Here is a 22,343-nt window from a genome sequence, read left to right on the forward strand (position 1 = left end):
AACTTAATGAGACCCTGTCTCAAAATAAAAAATAAAAATTAAGGGCTCAAGTAGTGGCTCAGTGGCTAAGCACCCCTGGGTTCAATCCCCGGTACAAAAAAAGAATGTTCTTTTGCTCATTTTCTTGTTTTTCTTCTGGTGTGCATCAAATATACTGCTATGTATAAAGAGTAAAACAGCAAAGACCTGTGTTCCTTCTCCTGTGCTGTTAGAGCCTAACATTATATCATACATCTTCAGAGTTTTTGAAAAAAATAAAGCAATGTACATTCAGTGCTTCTGATGACTCTAAGATGATACCAAAGGCAGTGACCTCCCTTATGAACACATCTCAAGGACCCTGGCCAAGGTCTGGGTCCAACTCTCTTTGAACAGGTAGAAGCCAGTACCTAAGAGCATGTCAGTCATCCTCTGCCATGTCAGGCCCTGAAAGGAAGAATCCTTTGGGAATGACAATACATAAATCAATCAATAAATAAAAACACTCACGTGAAGGATCCACAATGTTCTCTTGCAAAGGTTCAGGGGCATTCCACAGGGACTGAAGGGTGTCCTGGGAGCTTCCTCTGGGAGGCTGAGATGTGATTTGGTTGGAAGTGGAGGCTGTCACAGATGCTGCCTTTGGCTTCTCCAGGTTGTCAATCAGAGAAGAACAGTTGAAATCCCCTTCTGAAAAGGAGATGGGTTCAGAGTGTGTGTGCATGTGTGTGTTCAGTGACTGCTTTATGCATGCTTCATAGCAATAGGAACCCGGATGCACTGCCAGAGTAGAACGGCTTTCTAACTGGTCCTCCTCTTGAAGCTGCAAAGAAGTAGCTCAGTGCACATACAAGCAAGGACAGAGGCCTAAAGGTTTGGCAAAGGAAGCAGATTGCAATGGGGTTAGAACAAAGTGACCCAGGGGAGCCAGCCGAAGACGAAGCTGGAGCCAGACGGAGGACTGATCACCAAAGGCACTAACCTCTCAGCTGAGCATCAGCGACTCCTGCTGCAAGCAGTGGGATGATCCCAAGAAAGGGCAGCACTGTACACACTCTACACTAGACACATAAAACTGTGGCATTTTTATGTAGGTTAAATAAGGTGAGGTTTTGATATATGATGAAATGGAGGCGGCCCTGGAAGAAAGCGTGGAAGGCTATCCAAAGACCCATCTGGAGAGGAGACAGGAAATCCCACCCATCATGAGGGGCAGTGAATGGCTAGACTTGAAGAAGCCTGATGACCACATAGGACACACATATGTGTAGCATTAAATTCATAGTCGCCTAACTCCTTCCTCTAACTCACTCACTGGCTCATTTGGCATTAATCCAATGTTACTATAGATCAGAAACTGACTGAGCTGCTGGGAAACAAGGGAGTATCAGACAGATGTCATCTCTGTCCTCATGTGGCTTGTGTGCTGGTGGGAGGAAGGTGGGACTAAAGACAACCTCCCACTATAAAATACATTGATGTCCCTGGTAAAATGCTGTGTAGCATGTGTTTTTTCATCTGTCTAAGTGGTTATGTAATTCAAACATACTTTCAAGGACATGTGGCCTATTCTCTTCCACAATAGTCCACACATAAATAAATACGTTTTACCAGCCCTTTAGTTAGCCTAACATTACCTCAAAAAGAGTCAATCAAATTCATCTCAAAATCACACCTGCTAAGCCGATTCCTAATGAAGATTGGTGTCTTCAACAGTAGGACATTAAGAAATGACATGTAATTGTTGGCTCTGAATTTGAGTCTGGGGTTACAAGGTCCCAAATGGCCCAAGTCAGAGCTTCAGCCAGGAAGACTGTGGTGGGCATGTCCTTCCACCTCATAGAAGGTTCAGCACCACCCCCGACCCACTGCAAGTCTCTGAGATTCATCTGGCATGAATGGACCCAGCAATTCCCCGTTCTGTCTTTGGGGGTCTGTGTGATGCCCACCCAGGGATAAACTTTACTTCTGTGACCTTGAGTAAAAATTTGAGCCATGGAGAGCTCATTGACCTGGAGCAAAAACCTCTCACAAAGAGCAGGCAGCAGCCCTGCCTCGGACACAGGTGTTTGCTGAGCTGGTGTCGAAGATGGCACACATCCAACTGATGATTTTTAAACTGTATGGCTGAGCTCAAAAGAATGATGCATTCCCAGAGGCCAACGCAAGGACTCCCAGAGCTCTGAAGGGTCATGGCCAAACGGCCCTGGAGGGTGGGAGTTTCTAGAAGCCAAAGGGCTATGGTTTCAATGACACCATAGGAGCAGAGAAAAGGCCTTGGTGTAAAGAGAGACATAAAATTAGAACTGAATTCTTATAAGAAAGAACTTGAGTCTATTTCCCCAATGAAAGGGCAGGCTAAAGAAAAAAAGTCACTTAAAGTTCAGGAAGAGAGCTTGATGGCTCATCTCCTTTGGTCTAGGCAGCTATCTCCCAAAGATTTTATGAGGAAGTGGTTTTCAAGTCCAAATTTATACTGAGAAGTTACTATTTCAAAACAGTCTTGACTAGTACTTGTCCTGTGATGTACACCAGGAATCAATGTAAAATCTCGTTTTAGAACGCTCTCAGCCCCAGATGCACAGATTCTCTCAAAGAAAGCCCAAGGGAGATGAACTCACAACCCCAAACCACAAGATTCTCCAGGAAGTACTCTCCAGGGGAAAGGCAAGCATGTACCACAATGCAGAAAAGGAGAACCCTAGGGCAAGAGCAATGGGGGAACCCAGGAGATCATGCTTGATTTTCAGTTTAGAACAGTGGGTGTGGTCTGAGAACATTGTGCTCATTTATTTTACCCTGGGGAAATGCTAAAGTAAACCCATAAACATTTTTTTCAAACTATACTATCTGCTTATTTTTTTTTTCTTAACTAAAAAAAGAGAATTATTTCTGTGGCCCGTATGTGTCTTGGTTTGATGACTATAGAATTACTCAAATCAACTGTGTACATCTTTATCACCCCATATGCTATAGGGCACTCAGGTGAATGAGAGGGATACAGGAGAAGAGAGTCAGTGCCCCAAAGGGGCTAGAAATCCCAGGTAGTGTTTGTGCACATGAGAGTAACTGGTTGGAAGTGGTAAGGAGGGAAGTGTTCATTAGATAGGGGACACATGCAAACTGATGTCATTGTTAAGAAGAAGCAAAGTGAGATTTGGTGGGAATGGCAAGGACTTGGGCTTCAGAAGATGGAGCTCGAGTCTTCATGCAAGTAACATAGAGCATGGTACGTAGGTTTTCTGACTCTGAGTTTCCTCATCTATAAAGTAGAACATTCTATGAAAAAGAAAGGAAGGGAGGGAGCAGAGCTTATTGGTGGACATATGGAAAGGTGTTTTTTGTTGTTGTTTGTTGTTGTTGTTGTTTTTAAATTGAGTGACTCTCAGGGAATTTCTCTACCATTCAGGAGCTCCTCAGCCTGTTCCCAGACATTTCTAGGCACACATCTCATCCCACATGGTTGCTTTGTTACCCCCTCCTCACTGTATGGCAAGGTGTCTTTTTATTTTTATTTCTTTATTTATTTTAGTTATATACAACACCAGGATACACCCTGACATAACCACAAGAGCATTGTACACAACCCACTCCAGTTCAGTCCCCACCACTCCCCTCCTCTCCCCCAGCACTCCCCTCATCCCCCTTCAATCCATTTACAGTTTACTTACTATTTATCTATTTATTGATTTTTACTTAGCATCCGTGGAAGAAGGCACTTCAGGGCATGGACAGGGCTCTGTCCTCTACCACCTGGACCACAGCAGAGCTGACTGTGCAGAGCAAAAGGGTCTCCAGGAAAGACACAGCTGAGGAATGGTGGGAACAGCCACAGGTCCCAAGATGCATTTGGAGACAGGGACAACAGAAGAGCAGCCACGAAATCAAATCAAGAAGGTTATTCTTACCACATGGAAACTTCAAAAGGAGCCATTTGAGGCTGGCATGGGTTATCCAGGCAAGTCTAGGAAGCAGTGTCTGAATCGGTCTGGGGGAAGCCAGGGAACCTGACCTGGGTGGTCCTAAAGTGGACACTTGACAGCAGGAAGGCCAGAAGAGAGTGGAAACTGGAAGAAAGGGAAGATGCAGTGCGTTCCCAGAGAGCGAGACCAGGCACCAGGCAGGAGCACATGCCTGGGGAATCCTGGGAGATGGTGCTGGCTGGACCGCTAAGAAAGATCAGATCTTGAGGGGGCCTCGGGTCACACTTGGGAGCTAAGATTATTCTGTGGGAGTTTGAAGTCATTAAAGTCAGAGGAGCATGAGGAGCTCCATGCGTTGAGATGCTCACTCAATGGTGAGATCTGAGAGATTCCCAGTCTCTGAGAGCTGAGCAAGTGGGGACTTCCTAGAGATACTTGGGGTCCTCATATAACAGGAGTCCTCTACCCTGTAATAGGAGGGGATTTCTCCTCCCAGACAATTTTTTTTGCATCCCAGAACGTGTTTGATTGAGATCATTTGGGACACAGGGGTTGCAATTGGTATCTAGTGAGCAGAGGCCAGGGATGCTGCTAACCTGCTCTGGTGGACAGCATGGCTGTTGGGCCAAGAATGATCTGGCCCATAGTATCAGTAACAGTGAGCTTGAAAGCCTGCCAAAGGGAGACCAGATGTAAATGTACAGGCACCTTGATCACTGGAGCTTTCGACACCTCTGGGAAGCACTGTCACGTGATACCTGTCTCCTTTTCCTGTTGTGTACTTACTCTTGTCCAAACACCTCGCTCTCTGCGTTGGTGGGATAAATCATTATCACAATTTTATAAATTGTCCTATAAACTCGGACCATAGAATGTATGAATGGTGTGATCTTTGTTTAACATCCGTGTTCCTGACTAGACTAAATTTCCATGAGTAAAAGTTCACCCGAGCGGCTCCAGACACCAGCAATCAGTACCAGCTCATAGTTGGCCCTCAGTAAGGTTGGTTATGTTAATCGACAGAGGTTGCCCTGGAGGTGAGAGCTTGAGACACATAGCCTTACCCAAAACCTACCCTGAGGTTGTCACAGTAGGGCTACAGTGATCACAGAGATACTGGATCTGTTTGACCCCTGAGGAGGCTGAGGCTGACCTGATTAAGGCAAGGAATGGCCTTCTTGCCCTGATTGGGGCCTGACTCCACCTGACGTCCTGCTCAACCTGGGTATTAACGCAGTGACCTGGGGCTTTTGGCCTGGGGAATTCCTGCCAACCCCACAGGTTTCCTGGCACCATTCTACCCAGCACTAGCCGCAGTGGCCGAGAATGGAAACAATCTAAGCATCCACTGTCAGAAGAATGGGTAAAGAAAAGGTGGAATGTCATTCAGCCCTGCATAGAGAAGGCAGTCTGCCATTTGCAGCAAGGTGTATGAACCTAGAAGACACTAAACTAAGTGAAATAAGCCAGTCACAGAGGGACAAATCCTGCATAAGCCCTTTCTATGAGGATCTGTGAAGCCAAACTCACTGAAGCAGAGAATTCAAGAATGGTTTCCAGGGGCTGAAGGTGGGTGAGGGTGGGGGAATGGAAGCTGCCCGTAAACGGTAGTTTCAGTTATGTGAATGGATTTTTCTACAGAGCTGCCATGCAATGCAGCGCCTGGTTTGCTAAGAAGATACATCTCACGTCAAGTTCTTACCATCTGCACACATGCATACACACACACACAAAGATATTTATGGGAGGGTATTAGTTTTAGAGAAAAGCCACAGATCATCTTGCCTGTCCTAGGGTGAGCCGAAGTAGAGCTAGAGGAAGGTCCCATTCAGTCCTCCCTGTGTGAATCCTCTGTTCTCTTTCAGGGTGACTCACAGACTGGGAACACATCCCAAATTGCAGTATTGGGGTCTGGGGAGCTGCAAAGCACCATGGCTGAAGAATGAATTGCAACTAATGAGAAAAGGTGTCTTGACACAGCTGGGGAAGGGGTGAGCTGAGGACAAATGAAATAGAAAAAAAAATCCACTCTCGCCTGGAAAATGAAGCGACAGAAAATCAGGGGAAGTAGTGTTTGATTGCATCCATTGCACAGAGAGAAAACAGAAAAACAACTTAATTTTGAATTCTTCTGGAGTCTTCTAACTAGGCTACATTTCCAGAGAAAAGTAAATTGCTGATAAAAGTCACGAGGCCTTGGGTAAATCCAGAAAACGAGAAGTCTGGGGAAAATTTGATTACAGCTGATAGCGGAGATGAGAGATTTCAAAGTCCTGTGCACCAGGTTGACTAATTACTGATTTTGGAGTGGGGTGGTTTGGTATTTTATATTTAGAAGATATTTGGCAACCATGAGAATTTTAATAAGATACCTCATGCACGTGCAGGACTGCTGTGGCCCAACTGCTTTGAAATTGTTTGGACATATTTTGAACATCCAACTATGGGAAAACTAGATGTTAATTTCTGAGCGTGTAAAATACTGCCTTTGGAAGGGAGATTTCCAGACTTTGGTCATCAGGCATCATTGCCCAGATCTTGGACATATCCTAGAAGCTTCTTGATTTTAGTCACTTAATATTGTCTTCAAATTGTCTCATTTTGAGCTTTTATTTTAAAGGTGACTTTATATCCATCACTTAAATGCCCTAAAGAGATAGCAAATGTGAAAATAAGTGCAATGAAAACATAGAGTTATTTAATTTGTGCCAACTACTGGTAGAGGGAAAGCTCTGAGCCTGTTGTTTGATGAAAAGAATTTTGTTAAAAGAGAAAACAGCAAGTGTTTGAGAATCCCAAAGCTACAGGAGCCTAGACTGAGCAGGTCTCCTGGGTTCTCTGAAGATTATCAGAAGAGGGGTCTCTGCTTCTCCCTGTGTAACTCAGCGTCCATTTCTGCTGGATCCTACAGGCATTTCCCACCCCATCCCACACTTTGGGAAACTTTGCTTTAGATCTGAGACGAGATCTGAGCTCCAGAGAACTAGGCTAAAACCCAAAGGATGGAAACTGGCAAAGACGAATGAAAGGTCAGCATAAGCCCACCATCTTGGCCACAGCCCTATCCAGTGAGGGTAAGAGGCAACCTTCAAAGACAATGAGAGGGTACACAAGGGTGCTGGGGGGATGCTGGACAAAGGGTACACAGTTTCCATCAGAGGGGATCAGATTAGGTCTGCAGGTCTATCACATAGCATGGTGACTATAGTTAATAATGATGTAATTTTATTTGTACTTAAAAATTTATGTAATTTTTTTTGTACTTAAAAATTGCTAGAGAGTAACTCTGACATGCTCTCACAACTGTCTGAGAGGATAGATATGTTAATTAGCTTGACGTCACCTTTTCACATATATGTATATACAAACATCACATCGTTTGCAGTAAATACATACAATTTTCGTCAGCTATTCACTAATAAAATTTAAAAATAATGATGACAGTCTGAAATAGGCAAATCCATAGAGACAGAAAGTAGCTTAATGGCTGTCAGAGGCTGGCAGGGAAGGGGCATGACCCCTGGTGAGTGTGGGGTTTCTTTTTGGGGTGAGGAAAATGTTCTGGAAGTAGAAGGTGATCATGGTTGCATAACCTATCTTGAGATGATACTAAAAAAATCAGTGAATTGTATACATTAAAATGGTAATTTTTATAGGAGGTGAGTTATATCTCAATTAAAAAGTATTGAAAGCCCTTCATTACTGAAGGTGCTTGTGCCAAGATTTAGTAGGTAACTTATTCACCAGAGGCTTCTTGGAGGCCACAGGACTCGGATTGACGGCTTCTCAGACATCACTAGACATCTCTTTATATTCCGTGGCATACCGGTTCCTCTGGTTCTTGGCCTGTGAGCCTCTGCCCCGTGACCCACAGTGCCTAAGAACACAGGCTCATGTGCTTAAGGTGGAGTCCTGGCCACGCTCCTTCCTAACTCTGTGGCCTCATGAAAAGTATGGATCTGCCTCAGCCTCCTCCTCTGGAAAGTGGCAATAAGAACAGCAGCTCTCCTTGGGGTTCCCCGGGAAGTGGTGTCGTCCGGATGTGGATCTGCTGGGATGGAGATGGTCCACAGCACCCATGACTCTGAGTTGTTCCTTTCTGCTCATTCACTTGGTTTCCTGGGGAGACCCCACTGTTCCAGAGACCTGTACTGCTTCTCAGGTTGACTTTCAAATCACTGTCTCAGATCCTTTCCTAACTCCTGAATTTTTCTCTCACCTTGACTTGGCATCTTTCCTAAGTACATCAGGTTCAGCCCTTATGGAATAGAATTCATCGTCTCTCTTCCTGACCTGAGTCCTCTCTTTTCAGAGCTATACACACTGAACAGAATGCCAGCCCCTGTGCTAACGCAGTACTTTTTATGGGTTGTTGCATTTCGTTCCCATGGCAATTGTATAGGCTATTATTTTTCCTCTCTGAAATATGAAGAAATGGAAGCTCAAAAAGGTTTTTTTATACCTTTCCCAAGACCACTTAAGTAGAAAGAGATGGTCCAAGGACTTGAACTCGGGTCCATCCAGCTCAAAACGCACCCTGCCTACTGTCGCCAGCCAGAGGCCACCAGTGAAAGCTTTATGCAGCCCTCCAAAGTAAAAACATCAGTTTTCTTTACCTTCTCCCACTTTACCACCACCACATATAATGTGTCACCAGCCTTTTAATTCTACTCTGAAAGATTTTTCTTAAATCTTTTCCCTGCTCTGATTCCAGAGCCACTTTCTCATTGTGCTGGTTAGGGTCAATTGTACCCGAGTCCCACTAGTTACCCCTCATCCTGTCTTCACACCGTGATACTGAGAAGGTAACTGAAAATCTATATCTGATGAATGTCAACCTGCTTAAGATCCTTCAAAATTACCCTCGATTAGTTAGGTAAATTCCAGTCCTCAGAGTGCACAGAAGGTCCTTCACCACCCAGTGTCTCTTTCCACGTTCATTCTCTGTGTTCCTGCCTTTCTTTTCTCCTCTTCCTGCAGGTACCTACTTTTTGTTGTGAGGGGAAAAAATGTATTTGGCTTAAATTAATCCTGTGTTCATATTATGGAATTGTTTCTTCATTTAATAAGCACTTGTTTTATTTTTAAAATGTATTAGATATTACACACAATCACATAAGTGGGTGTAAAATCTGATGGAATCTTCATGTATTATGTCAATGACAAATTTCCTGGTTTTGATAATATTCTATAGTTGTATAAATTGTTACCAGAGGGTGAAACTTGATGAATGGTACACAGGCACTCTCTGTACTGTTTTTTTTTTTTTTTTTTTTGCAATTTTGTATGCACTTATAATTAGTGTAAATTTAAAAATTTTAAAAAGATAATGTAACTTTTGCTTTATGTCCAGGAACCAGTTTGAGAAAATTAGTAGACATACAATGACAGTACACTTAAATTATTTGTGACTGTATTATATGACTAAATTTGCTTGTTCTTTGAACCTGGGCTATGAGATACATGCTGGATTTGACCTTGAAAAGGAGGGTAAAACCCCTCTTGGCAAAGAACAAAGGCAGACCCTGATTGAATTCCAGCTCTGATGTTTATAAGTTAAGTGAACATGGGCAGGTTACTTAACCCTGAACCTCAGTTTCATCCTAATTATAATAAATATGATAATGTGACCTACTTCTTAAGGGACTGGGGGATATTTAAACAAGATAGTGTACGTAAACCAGGTTAATACGTTTAAGCAAGACAGACTGTAAAATGCTCAGCCTATAACAACCCCTTGATATCTCTCTTCCTCCCACAGCCCACATGGGGAAAATCCAAATGACTCTGCCTTTGAAATGTGTCCAGAATCCCAATCCTTCTCACCCTCCTCTGCAATCATCTTAGTTCAAGCTGCCATCTTCCCCACTGGAAATCACTCCAAACCCCGCCAGATTCAGTGTTCTGTCTCTCACATTTGACATCTAATCTGAACCAGGCAGCCAGAGTTTTCTTGTCAGAATGTAACTTGAATCATGCTATTTCTTGATCAAAATCCCCGGTGGCATCTCAGCTTGCTTGGAACAGAAGGCCCAGCCTTGGACATGGCCCCTTGGCTCTTCTTCCTTCCCCACTTACACTGAGACACACACACCTCCCTCTACTCCCCCATCCAGTCAGCAGCTTCCTGGCCCAGAGCTTCTGCACTCACTCTTGCCTCATCTGGATGCCTCCTTCCCAGATGCCTACCCAGAGGCTTTGTTTCTGTTTAAAGTCCTACAGAAGGAGGCCTTCCCTGGCCACCTAATTTCAGCCTGCAATCCCCATCACCTCACCCTGAGTTGTTCTTCATTCCACTCATATTCTTAACATGCTATATAATTTACTTATTGTCCATTTCTCCCCAACACACACACACACACACACACACACACACACACGCACACACAAATGCAAGTTCCATGAGAATAAGTAATTTTGTCTATTTCTGTTGCCACTCTGTCCAGTATGTAGTATGTCCAATAAGTAATTTTGTCTGTTTCTGTTGCCACTCTGTCTAAGCAAGCCCACGTGTCTCCTAACACTTGCTAGGATGCTGCCTGCTCTGAGATCCTCCAGGCTCCTCCTGCCACATGGCTGGCCTTCAATGAAATCTCCCAAATGAATGAAGGAATGGATTCTGGTAGAGTAAGCAACCTGAGAACAGTGACAGGAAGACTGTGGTCCATTGGGAAACTCAGGGCAGATGAGAGTGGTCTGAGTGGAATGCACGGAAGAGAAGAAGATGAAGTTGAAGTCAGGACAGTGGCGTGGGCATGGGAGAAGTGCAACTGTAGAGGCCCCATGCCCACAGGGCTTCACCCTTGGTTTAACACTCTGCTGTCCACATTTGAAACTCCTGAACCTTTTTTTAACGAGATGCCCTGAATTTTATTTTTCACTAGATCCCGCACAATTAATCCATTTCTGGTTGGGAAATATGAAAAATTGAAAGAAACTGTACATTAAGAAGGAATAGCAAGGCCACATACTTGTCTTGGGAAGCCCATCCTCTCAGCAATTTGGAGGATGGATTGGGGAAGCCAGAAATATCCTTCTAGCTCATCTCCACCAAGTGAGCCCACATGTCTCCTAACACCTGCTAGGATGCTGCCTGCTCTGAGATCCTCCAGGCTCCTCCAGGCAGAGCTAACATGGCTTTCCCTGGCTCACCGCCGGGCATTCTCTCTACACATGGCTCATGCCTCTGCTACAGTGCTGAGGGTGTCATACTGCAATTATTTGCAAACACACTTACCTCCCTATCTTCAACCAGGAGTTTACCAAGATTAGAGTCATGTCTTATTCAACTTTGAGGAATATGTGCTTAGTATGACTGCCAACAGAGCAGGTGATCAGTCAGGAAGTTTGAAAAATGAGTGAATAAATAAGAAAATATGCTTTGGCATTACATCATTGTGGTTATACATGTTTGCATGTATGCACACATAAGCACATATTTATGTATATTTTTATTATGCACTATATGCAATTTATGTTATATGTGATGTTATCTATTTCAAGAGAAATACATATGCACATATATGTATATATCTTGTTTTTCAAAGAAGAAATTGAGATGCAGCAAAGTAATTATCCCAATGTGTCCAGACTAGGACTTGAACCCTGAATCCAGTACACCTTCTCTAATAGAGGTCTTTTAAATCTGACTCCAGTATCATTTCTCCACCAGTATCCCATACAGGAAAAGATGCTTCAGGGAACTGAGAGTATTTCCTGAGCATTATCAACTTACTATTCTACACATTAACATCAGGGTGTTCTGTGCCACAGGGATACCTACACATTTCCATCATATAAGTCCTGTGGAGAGAATTTGGGTAAATTTTTAATGTGGTCCATCCTCTTTATCAAATTCACTCTCACCTTTGGATCTGACTTTGGTCCTGGACCACATGGCTGCTATTACCAATTTGGATGACGCCTCATTCTGGAAAGTAATACTCAAACTCACCATTCTCGCTGCTGTGGTATGGATCCAGCCTCCTGAAACCCTCCAGACAGATGTCCTCATGGGGGGAAGTATCAGAATCACCCAAGACACTTCCACACAGCCAGGACTGGGAGGCACTGAGGCTGAAGAGAGAAGGAAGGGAGCGGCGGATTCTCTTCTTCCTCCTGAATATTCTGGGAGGAAACGAAAGTGACCTGGTAAACTGAACAGCAGTCACTGCAGGTGTGAAACAGTGCCCCATGGAGGGACTGTGCACAGTATATGTGTCTAGAGCACGAGTCTGGTCACTCCATTAATTCCACAGAAGTTAATTAAAATTCTACCTTGTGCCAAGTCCTTGGATCAATGTCAAGGATATGAGCTAAAGACTAAACCATGTGTACCCAAAGGTCACAGTCTACTCTAAGAGAAAGACAAACAATGCAGGTCTAGCTGGTGCTTTCCTAGAACCTGTTGTGTACAGGTGGGTTTCTCAGTCTTTACCTGGATATTCAGGTTACCTTCAAGCAGCCCTATGAGGTGGGCACTATGATTACTCCATTTTTGCATTAAGGAAACTGAGTCCTAAAGAGGTTTAGTTACCCGACTGAGGTCATCCAGCTATCAAGTGGACAGCCTGGCTTCCAGTCTGGTCCAGATCACCAAAAAATTAGGGGTTATGTGCTTGTAAGTAGGAGATATATGCCTCTCCAGAGGCAGGCTGGAGAGCATGGGGAAAGGCATCGCTCACTGAGAATTGAAGGAGGCTTTGTGGAGTGAGATCCAAGTTGCAAGAGCCTGCCTTGCTCACTGATGGACAAGTGGGTCTCATTAGGTCACGCTAGGAATTGTGGCTAGAAAGGTAAACATGGGCAGATAGTGAACAATCTTGTCTATTTGGGGAATGAGGCAAGATTTAATGTTAATGCAAAAGGAGACCAACCTCAGGAGCATGTCAAAGGGGAGTAAAGGGTGGTGACCTGCTTGGGTTTGCATTTTCAAAAGATTCTTGGCCACAGAGAATGGCTCAAAGGGGCCAGACCAAGGACAGAAAGGATATTCAAAATATACAGCAACACAAGGTGGTTGTCAGCCACGCTGGGATGTGCTGAGCCTGCATTATGCACACCCTGGAGATGATAATCAGGGCCTGAAGCAAAGCCCAGAAGGGCAAAGAGGAAACGGGACACTTTTCCCATTACAGCAGGCCTCCCTGCCACGGGCATCTCTAGCTGCCATCAAGGTGTCTTTGAACTGAGTGCTCTCTCATATTAACATGGATTGCAGCAGGCCTTGAGCATTCTTTTTCCTGTTGGTTCCCCACGAGGGTGACCTCTGTCCTAGGGAACCTTGGCAGGAATGGGGCCTTGGTTGAGAAACTCGGTTTTGGGACCACTCTCTCTGTCATCAACTTCAAGTAACAGCAAGTTAAGAAAAATGATAGAGTTCATGATCATGAATAACTTCCTGGTGAAAATGAATCAAATTTGAAAGATTTTTGCAGGTTCTAAAATGAGATCATCTTAAGCAGTAATTAGAAAATTTCTATGTACTCATATATTGATTAATTCACCCAGCAAGTCTTCATTAAGCACCTATTATTGGGATGAACACCTATCAAATTTGAGAACAAAATGTATGGATAAAACATCATCTGTAAGGTCAAGAATACCTCTACAATAGGATCGAGTTAAAAGTGGTGGTTAGAAACTTGTTCTCTCAGGTCAGAGAACCTGTTTTGGAATCCTGGTTCCATTTACTAGCTCTGCAAGCTTGGGGAAGTTACTTACTTGGACTTACGTTTCCCGTGTATTCATGGAAATGGTGATACTAGAATCCAAGTTGAAATCAAATGAGAGTGTGTACTTAAATGGTTGAGATAGTATCTAGCATACAGCAAATAAGAAATGATATTGGTTTTTCATTTATTTAACAAACATTGGTAGTTATGATTAAGGTAAACTGGGAGAAAAAGAAATGGAGTAAAATTCTCCTGAAGGAGGTCCCTGGGCCATGTCAGAAAGAGCCACTGTGCAGTAACCTGGAGAGGTCCTGGAAGGTGGGTAATCCCAGACAGTCAGAGTGCTATGACCAACTGCATAGACCTAAGCAAGAGGGGATGGTGGTCTGTAGAAAGACAGTGGCCATAAGGACGGAGAGGAGGAGAGCAACTCTAAGTAGCCTTGGGCTACTCATCTGCTTTAGCCACTGTGGCAGAGGCAATAAACTTTCTACGTAACTATTCTGCTCTTCTTCCTGGGCACACACTAGGCTATATTTCCCTGATCTCTTGCCACCAGGAGCAGCCATGAGCCACGGGGTCTTCCAGTGGAGTGTGAGCAGAAACTCAGCCCAACTACAAAAAGTGGACTAGCTGTTGTGTATCACTAGGATTTTGTCACTGTTCTGATATGGGAGTTCCAGAAAAGGACGGGCTCTTTCAGGAAGTGAACTCTAGCTTTGTCAGCTGGATGTGAAACGGGACCAATCAACCAAAGCAGAAATAAAAGAAGGGTGTGTTTGCAGGGAAGAAGATGAATGGATTCACTCTGGATCAGTGACACAGGATTGTTGAGTCAATAGCTGAGTGATGTAGTCAGCATGTGGGTGGTTCTGCAGCAAAAGAAAATAGACCTGATTGCCCAAATTCCCTGCTCCAAAGGGAATCCATTTGTCTTCTTTCCTCCAAACACACCTTTCTTTGATTTCTGCTTTGGGTGACTGGTGCCACTTCATAGCCAGTTGACAATGCCGGGGTCCCACACTTCATCAAAGTGCCCTTCCTTTTCTGAACTCCCACCTGAAAAGCATCCGGACCGTGCCCCTTTGCTATCCTGTCTATGTGCTGCCCTCCCTCTTATCCTAGTCCTGCGTCCTCTCAGTCTGTGGTACCCTGCCTTCAGTTTTTTTCTCTTCTACTCACTTTCCACTTGGATTCCCGCCAGTCCATCCTCTGAACAGCAATCACTGCTGTCCTTCTGGGAACTGATCAGACAGTTGGTCAGTGGCTCTTCCTGATGTAGGCACTGGAGCCCACATGCCTGAGCCTGGTGGGGACCCCACCTTGGTGCTCAGCCTGCTTTCCCACAGACACTCCTTCCCTTCCTCCTGAGCTACCTGCACTGCCCGACGCCTGTGCTCTCTTCCCAGGAGGTCCCTTGCCTACACCTCCTAATACCTCACACCTCTAACACTCCATTTGCCGTCACCAGCTCTAGAATGCCTGTTTTTAACCTGTACCCAGGTAAACTGGCCTCCTGCTCTTTCCTTCCACTACCCCCAGACAGATTCCTGACCTGGAACCCGGATCACTCCACTTTACTTTTGCTAGTTTTCAAGTCAGCCATCATTGTCCCTTCCTAGCCGTTGGTCCCCACAACCTGAAGCACTCCTGAGCTCCCGAAGGATGGCTGCTGAGTGGGTGAGGGAACAAGCCCTCTGAGGCTGGAGGGGACTTGAGCCCTGCCTTAGGTAACAGCCTCCACTCACCTGACCAGGTTCTCCTTGTACATGACGGTGGTCTGGGAGGGGTTCAGAGTTACGTTGCCGTCTTGGTCACGCAGGAAGCTGTCCTCTGTCCACACATAGTAGCCGTTGGTGAGGAGTCTGGGGCTGCGGCGACAGGTATAATGGGAGCCTGTCAAGGGGTCGATGGAGCAGCATTCGAAGGGACTCCCACCGTCCAGGAAGTCGAAGGCCAGGCTGGAGAGAGGGCACAGAGGGTCTGTGAGGGCGCCGTGCTGCAGCCACACAGCCGCAGTGCCCAGCTCCCGGGAAAAAAGGGGACGCTTCCCATTTGCTCTATTGGTTACTTCCTGGACCCTCACGGCTGTCACTCTGGCCTTTTGGGATTCAGCGTTGAACCACACGACGTGTAGTGCCTCTTTCTATTTTAAACTTTGGTGAGAACGATGTGGCTAAGCAGCATCTTCCCCACATGATGAGCCTTCACTCTTGACATGAGTCCATTTTCTTGGGTGGAAAAATTGCAAAACAGCCTTTCTGGGATGTTGGAAACCGATAATTCCCTTCGCCCCCCTTGAGTGCCATCTGCCACATCCTTACTCTTCTCACTATAACTGAGAAATTATAACGTCTCTTTTCATTCCATCTTCCACCTAACAGCAACTCCGCTTCAGGAAGACACTTTCTGTGTCCTGCCTGGGTTCTTTGTTTTCCACACTAAAACTTTTCCAGTTCATTTAACTTGACTTTATATGACACAATGTGGTTTTGATCTCTTTGCGATCATATTTTGACTGCTATTCTCTATTTTTCAGCTTTTAAATCATCTTTTCACGTATTGTGCCCAGCATGGAACCCAGCCTTTTAAATGTGACTGTCTAATTAAAGACATGATTCTATAATGAGGGAGGTGACAGTCCTGTCTTTAATGATGAAGCCCAAGTCATGTTAGCCTGATTCTTTTCTTTCTTTTTCTATAGTCACCACCAACTTATCATCATACAACTGAATTGATAATCAATTTCCAGACTTTCTCCCATATACTTAATCATAATCCCCCCACCCAGCGTTATGATCAATCATCCAATTATCTTAGAAAGTCAATATATAATAAAGACAAATAACAAAAGTCTTTTATCTAGATAAAGCTGGGTTTACAACTGAGATTGAATCCTGATTCTGCCACTTGCTAATTATTTATACACCCTAAGATTTAGCTTTCTGTAAATGCAACCTATACAACAAGCTTTACCCAAAGCCAACCTTGTAGAGTTGCTATGAAGATAAAATATCATCATGTCATCATTACATGGAAGGTTAACACCTCTATCTTCCATCATCCAGGTACTGTGAACTAAATCTATTGCCTAGTATTTGAACAACCCCAAGTTTTGCGCTTTTGGAATTTGGGACGACTCGGATTATACCATGACATGTTTAATGTATTTACATAATGTTGTTCAAAACTGGAATTAATATGTCCTTAATTCAAACCTGTGATGAAAATTTTGAACAGTACAGGTAGAGATGCTTGGGAATCACCAGGAGAGTCTACTTTGCAGATATGCACTGACCCACCTCATTTTTGGTTATTGTTCCCCTTTTTAATAGTTTAGAAAATGGAGACTCCAGTAGGATAGTTAATTGTTCAAGATCTTAAGACTGTGATTGGAAGAGGCAAAATAAGAATCTACATCTTTTGTCTCCTACCTTGTGATTTTTTCCTCTATACCATTTTCCCTCCTCAAGAATTAATCTGGAACACACCTGAAATCCCAGTTTCTTGGGAGATTGAGGCAGATGGATTCCAAGTTTGAGGCTAGCCTAGGCAACTTAATGAGACCTTGTCTCAAAGTTAATTTTCCTTTTTAAAAGGACTGGGAATGTTGCTCTATGGTAGAGCACTTGCATAGCATGTGTAAGACCCTGGGTTCAGTTGCCTAACCACACACAAACAAACAAAAATCAACGGGGTGACTCTAATGCACTGGACATGTAGGATATACAGACTTCCAGACCTGCATTTCCATGAGCCCTCTAACTCCCAAGGTTTCAACCTTGAACATGAGTCAACAGCAGTCTCTTGCACCCCAGGTGTCTTCCCTTTCTACTCCTCTTGACTTTGTCTCCTCTGTCTTGATTGTAGACAAAATAGAGATGTTTTTCCAGACACCCACACTATAGTAAGAAAGAGCTGCTTCCCCCAACACTTTGAGGTGTAGCACAATTACCTCTAGATCTTGATGTAACTCTTCAATTCTGCAGTAATAATTGCGAAAGCTGAGTTTTCCTAGAAGGTCCCTTCCAGCTGGATTCAGAACTCCAACCTCATTCAAAGCCAACAACTAACTCAACTGCCCAAAGACCATGTCTTGTCTTGCTTTGAGAAGTGACTGACCAGGCTTTGGAAGAGCCTGGAGCTCAGCTTTCTAGGGTATCACAAAGATTGACTGGCATTGGTGAAGGGACAAACACTGCTAGGGTGTAAAAAACAGTATAGCATACAATTAATCCCACATCGATGGAGCACTAATGAGCTCCTTAAGGATGGCCGCTGAGTGGGTGAGGGCAGGAAGGAGCCCTCTGAGGCTGGAGGGGACTTGAACACACCCTTCTTCTATGTATCTCCCTCATGCTCCGCTGAATCCCTTTTGTTTTCAATTTAAAAGCCTATCCATGATTAATATATGCACCCAAGTATCACTGTTCACAACCTTGTACAGCAGGGAAAAAATGAGATGCAGAAGGGCAAATTACTTGGATATTTTACACAGTTTGTATGTGGCAGAGCTATGATGTGGGTGGACCTAGTTGATCTGACTCTAAAGCATGTGCTCTGTCCACAGTTCTGTTCATTCAACCAGAGCTGACTCTTTTGGTAGCTCAGGAACCCTAGAATTAATTTACTGGAAGGGGCAAGTTCTAATATCAGTGACTGACTCCTTTATGGGCACATTTCACAAAATGCATGGGAAAGTTAAACTTCTGAGGGTCCGGAAAAAAGGAAGGAAGGAAGGAGAGAGAAAGAAAAGAAAAGTCTGTGTAGTACTTGAACAAAATGGTAGCATCTACTTGTGTGAGTGAAGTGTGAAACTTGGGCAGCTTATGCATTGGTGTAAAATAATATGGCTTTATAACATGAGCTAGGAAGACATATTTAAGAGACCATTACGGACATATAATATGTCAAAATACACTCTACTGTCATGTATATCTAAAAAAAAAAAAAACAAGTAAAAAGAGAGAAACCATTGATGTGAGAAAAAGTAACCATTCATCAGTATTCACTATAGCTTCTCCACTCAAGAAAGAAACAATTTATATCTGCCTACATATTCACACTAAAAAAAAAATCAAAAATCAAAAATAAAATCCGTCCTCAGATTAGTTTTTGTTTTGTTTGTGCTTGAAAATATATAACCACATCAAAACCAGAAACCAGATGATCGCTCAAATGATATTTTCAAATCAGGACAAAATAAGACATACAGGAAGGGAATTTGATTTGATGGTGAAAAGCTCGGCGGCATACCTTGGGAAAATGCAGGAGGGAGCCAGCTCTCCAGTACATTCTCTGTTGGACCTGGTGGAGCCTGCAATGCAAATGGGAGACGAATTCATGGCACCTCACCAAGACACAGGATCCTGACAATGGTGGCAATGAGATGGTTGGTGTCTCAGCCTAAGCAAGAAGACTTCAGCTAGCCCAGCCTTGCTACCAATCAGCCCAACACAACTTGTCACCAGGCCTCCATGGAAAGAAAGAAAGGATGTTGGGGCTTCCAGTTTCTGTGCCTTCTTACAGCAGTGCTTTAGAGGTTCCTCAGTGTAAGATGAGGCAATAATAAGTCCTTGGCATCCAAATGAGCTTGTGAAAGGAAGGAAGAAAGCATCGAGTAGGGAAGAGACCAATGTCAATCGCCCAAAGACTTACTGTAGTTACTGTAGTTTACTCAGTAACCTGAGAAATTCAGTCATCAGCCCCAATTCTCCCTCCTTAGTGCATTCTAAGAAAGTTCTGTAAAGTTGTAAGCAGAACACATTAAAGGTGTTTCATTTGTTTTGTTTTTAAATATGCAATTTTCCAATGTTGGAAGCCTATGAGTATTCCTCATTTAAAAAAAAAAAAAAAAGTCACCTATTCATTGAGTCCAGCTTAACAGTGGGCCTGGCAACTTCCCTTGGGGAGAACTGCTACAGATTAATATTCTAAACTCCAAAACAGCACTTAATACTGTGCAGAGAGGTGTCAATACTTATAACAGACAGGCTCCAAGAGACTGGATTCCATGACTGACAATCACCAAGACAAAGAAAGGAATTTAGACTTTCAGATTGGGCTGGTTGATTTGTCAGGAGAAAATCGTGGGTGTGTGAGGGAGGGTTAGAATGGAGGTTTGGGGAGAAAATAACAAGAGGAAGGAAGAAACTTGAAACCACTACCGTTTTAACAACGCCCTTATTTTCTGCAAGTAGCTATCAAAATCATTCAGCATTTTTTATAGACAGTTTTGCATCTTAATAGTAGCTGATAAACAATCTCCTTTCACATTTATGCACAGGCATCTAAAAAAGTAGTGAATTTTTTTCTACCAAAAAAAATACCACATTTCTCTCAAGGAAAGAAATGAAGTCAAAATCATCACGGTGGCACACACTGGCATTTAAGAAGCTAAGCTACTGACAGATGGTTAATGGTCTAAGTATCAGCAAAATCAAAGCAAGGAAATTGCCAAAAGGCGTCTAATCGTTCAAAAGATAATTGCGTATAGCAGTTCTCCTACATTTACTTGCTACTGGTGTTGACATCAGTTGAGATATTCGGTACATCTTGGGAAGGCCGCTTGTTCAAACTTCACAGATTTCCTGCAAAAGATGTTTAAAAAAAAAAAAAAGCAAAAGATGGACTGTATATCAAAAATGGAAAAATGATGCCAAAACAGATGGCATCTACTAATTGCACTAGTCAGATTTGTTTACTGAAATAGTACAGAGATATAGGATTGAAGGCAGGAGACCAGATTGTGGGGTTTCTGTAAGGTTGCATCTGCCTCAGTGATTTTGTGTTCTGTCTTCCATTGTCTTGGGGACACTGAATCATCTTTTTCTTTAAATAAGGATAACGTTTTACTTGGGAAAGCCAGACTTACAAAGGTTGATTTGTCATCCAAATATAATAATGAAAGTGAGTTGTTTAACCAGGAAGTCTGAAAAATGACTGCTTCCAGAAAACTCCAAACAAACTGATTTGTATGTAAACCATCCAGCGCAGATCAACTTCATTATCAAGTTTCCAGCTCTGCTTGGGGAGGGTGTCTGTCTTTTGCCCAAACAACTTGAGCCACTGACAGGTAGTCACAGAGGGTCAGGGCTTTCTTTATAGTTATTATCAGTCTGATATCAGGCTGGACATTCCTAAATAGCATAAACATCATTGCACTAAAAATAGCATAACACTGGGAAGGTTTCAGAATTCAGCTCTTGTGAGCATTTAATTTACTTTGTTGGTTACCAATTCAGCACACATAAAAGTATATAAATTATATAATCTTAGATCACTTACCTCTCATATAATAGATCTACCTGCTATTGACTACTGAAATGTGTAAATATCAATCTACTCATAGCTTTGTGAAGTAGGACTATGATTTTCTGAGTCACCGCCTCTGTCCAAGTTATCGAAGTGCAAAGGATTGTTTTTGTGGTTTTAACACAATAAAATTCATCAGGTGATTCTTAAGCTCCATGCTTATTGTTTTAATAAATTATATAAAAACCTTGTTAGGAATTATAGAACTCAGCTTACAGTAAGTACCCTTCATGGATGTTAAATGAACTTGCTAGCATTCCTTGGACAAAAATCTCTAAATCTAAAAAACGCACATTTGTAAATTTCACTTGTTAGTAATAAAAAAAATATTGTTTACAATCTAATACATTAGTATATCATTTGTCATTTTCATTTTTGATCAACATAATATCAGTTTGTCCAACATAGATTACCCTATATTGCCCAATGCTAGTATTTTTCAAGCACTAGGTGTTGTTTATTTTTTTTCCCCCTTGTACTGGGAGTTGAACCCACGGCTCACACTGAGCTGTGTCCCCAGCCTTTTAAGCCAACAAACCCTGCAACAGAAAGTAAGGTCTTGTTGTTGTCTTATAAATATCAGTGGCACTCTACAGGTAGTACGCTGACAGTTAATTGAGAATTAGTAACAGTGAAAACGACTTCAGTTAGAGCTCTAGAACCTTTCAAGAAACAGAGTCTGTTTTACCAGTTCCTTCCAAGAAACACATGTTGCTCGGAAAAATACTTTGCCCATATGTGCTCCTTCCGGAGGGAATCCCTGATCTCTTCTTCCAATTAATAAATGACAAAATAATTACGGAAATGTGATGCTCCCTGTGGTTGATAGCAGAGAAAGCGAGGACTGAGCTGTTCTTCAACTGAAAGTAAAACATCAGAACGCCAACAGGTGCCGAAGCCTCTTGAAAAAGGAATTTCCATCCCCTCTCCTAATACTTGTTGTGCACATGACTGCAGTGTGCAGAAGTCTGGTGCTCAGGCGACTGTTTCCTAGAAGGGAGGAATGTGTAGTCCTTGGGAAAGGCAGCCTCACGCCCCCCACCCTGCCCCTTCTTGTTTTCTTTTAAAAACTGCCTACATAACATAGGCAGAGCCAGTGTGAGGTCACACTTCCTGCCAGGCTCCTGCCAGTGGTATTCAAGACAAAGGCAGGGCGAAGATCTCACAGAGTCTCCTGCAGGAGTAGCAGGGGATTTGCAGCCCTTGAGACCAGCTGAATGTACTATGGGCACTATAGGGTGTTTTTCTAAGCCAATGTGTCACCACTATAGCTGCAAGAACATGAGGAAATCTTTCAGTGAAGAAATTCTACTTGCTCATCCTCTTTGACATTTAGTTCTGAGTACTGCATAGTCATGCCCTTTATCCAAATCACTTATATTGATAATGCATTGATGCTCTTAAGTTCAAAATGTTATTAAATAACAGGAGCATGATTTTATACAAAGTCTTT

At 43.2% G+C, this 22,343-nt stretch overlaps 1 protein-coding gene across 5 annotated transcripts in view; it reads right to left on the reverse strand.

Moving 5' to 3' along the window:
- TMEM71 (transmembrane protein 71) overlaps nucleotides 1-21,932 on the reverse strand; it is a 36,163-nt gene extending 14,231 nt beyond the window's left edge. Inside the window, exons 1-6 of one of the 5 annotated variants that reach the window (XM_081266639.1) lie at nucleotides 21,691-21,932; nucleotides 20,091-20,166; nucleotides 18,833-18,893; nucleotides 15,325-15,447; nucleotides 11,857-12,029; nucleotides 490-669 (exon numbers count right to left, since the gene is read on the reverse strand). In XM_081266639.1, coding sequence (XP_081122765.1) covers nucleotides 490-669; nucleotides 11,857-12,029; nucleotides 15,325-15,447; nucleotides 18,833-18,893; nucleotides 20,091-20,130 — 577 coding nt within the window. In that variant the 5' untranslated portion in view covers nucleotides 20,131-20,166; nucleotides 21,691-21,932. Of the gene's footprint in view, nucleotides 1-489; nucleotides 670-11,856; nucleotides 12,030-15,324; nucleotides 15,538-18,832; nucleotides 18,894-20,084; nucleotides 20,167-21,578 lie in introns of all 5 variants that reach the window. The other 4 variants (XM_081266638.1, XM_081266637.1, XM_081266636.1 and 1 more) reach the window with 4 other exon arrangements.
- Nucleotides 21,933-22,343: the final 411 nt, after the last annotated feature.

Source organism: Spermophilus citellus, assembly GCF_964194105.1.
Source record: "Spermophilus citellus genome assembly, chromosome: 14".
In the NCBI taxonomy this organism is placed as follows: Eukaryota; Metazoa; Chordata; class Mammalia; order Rodentia; family Sciuridae; genus Spermophilus; species Spermophilus citellus.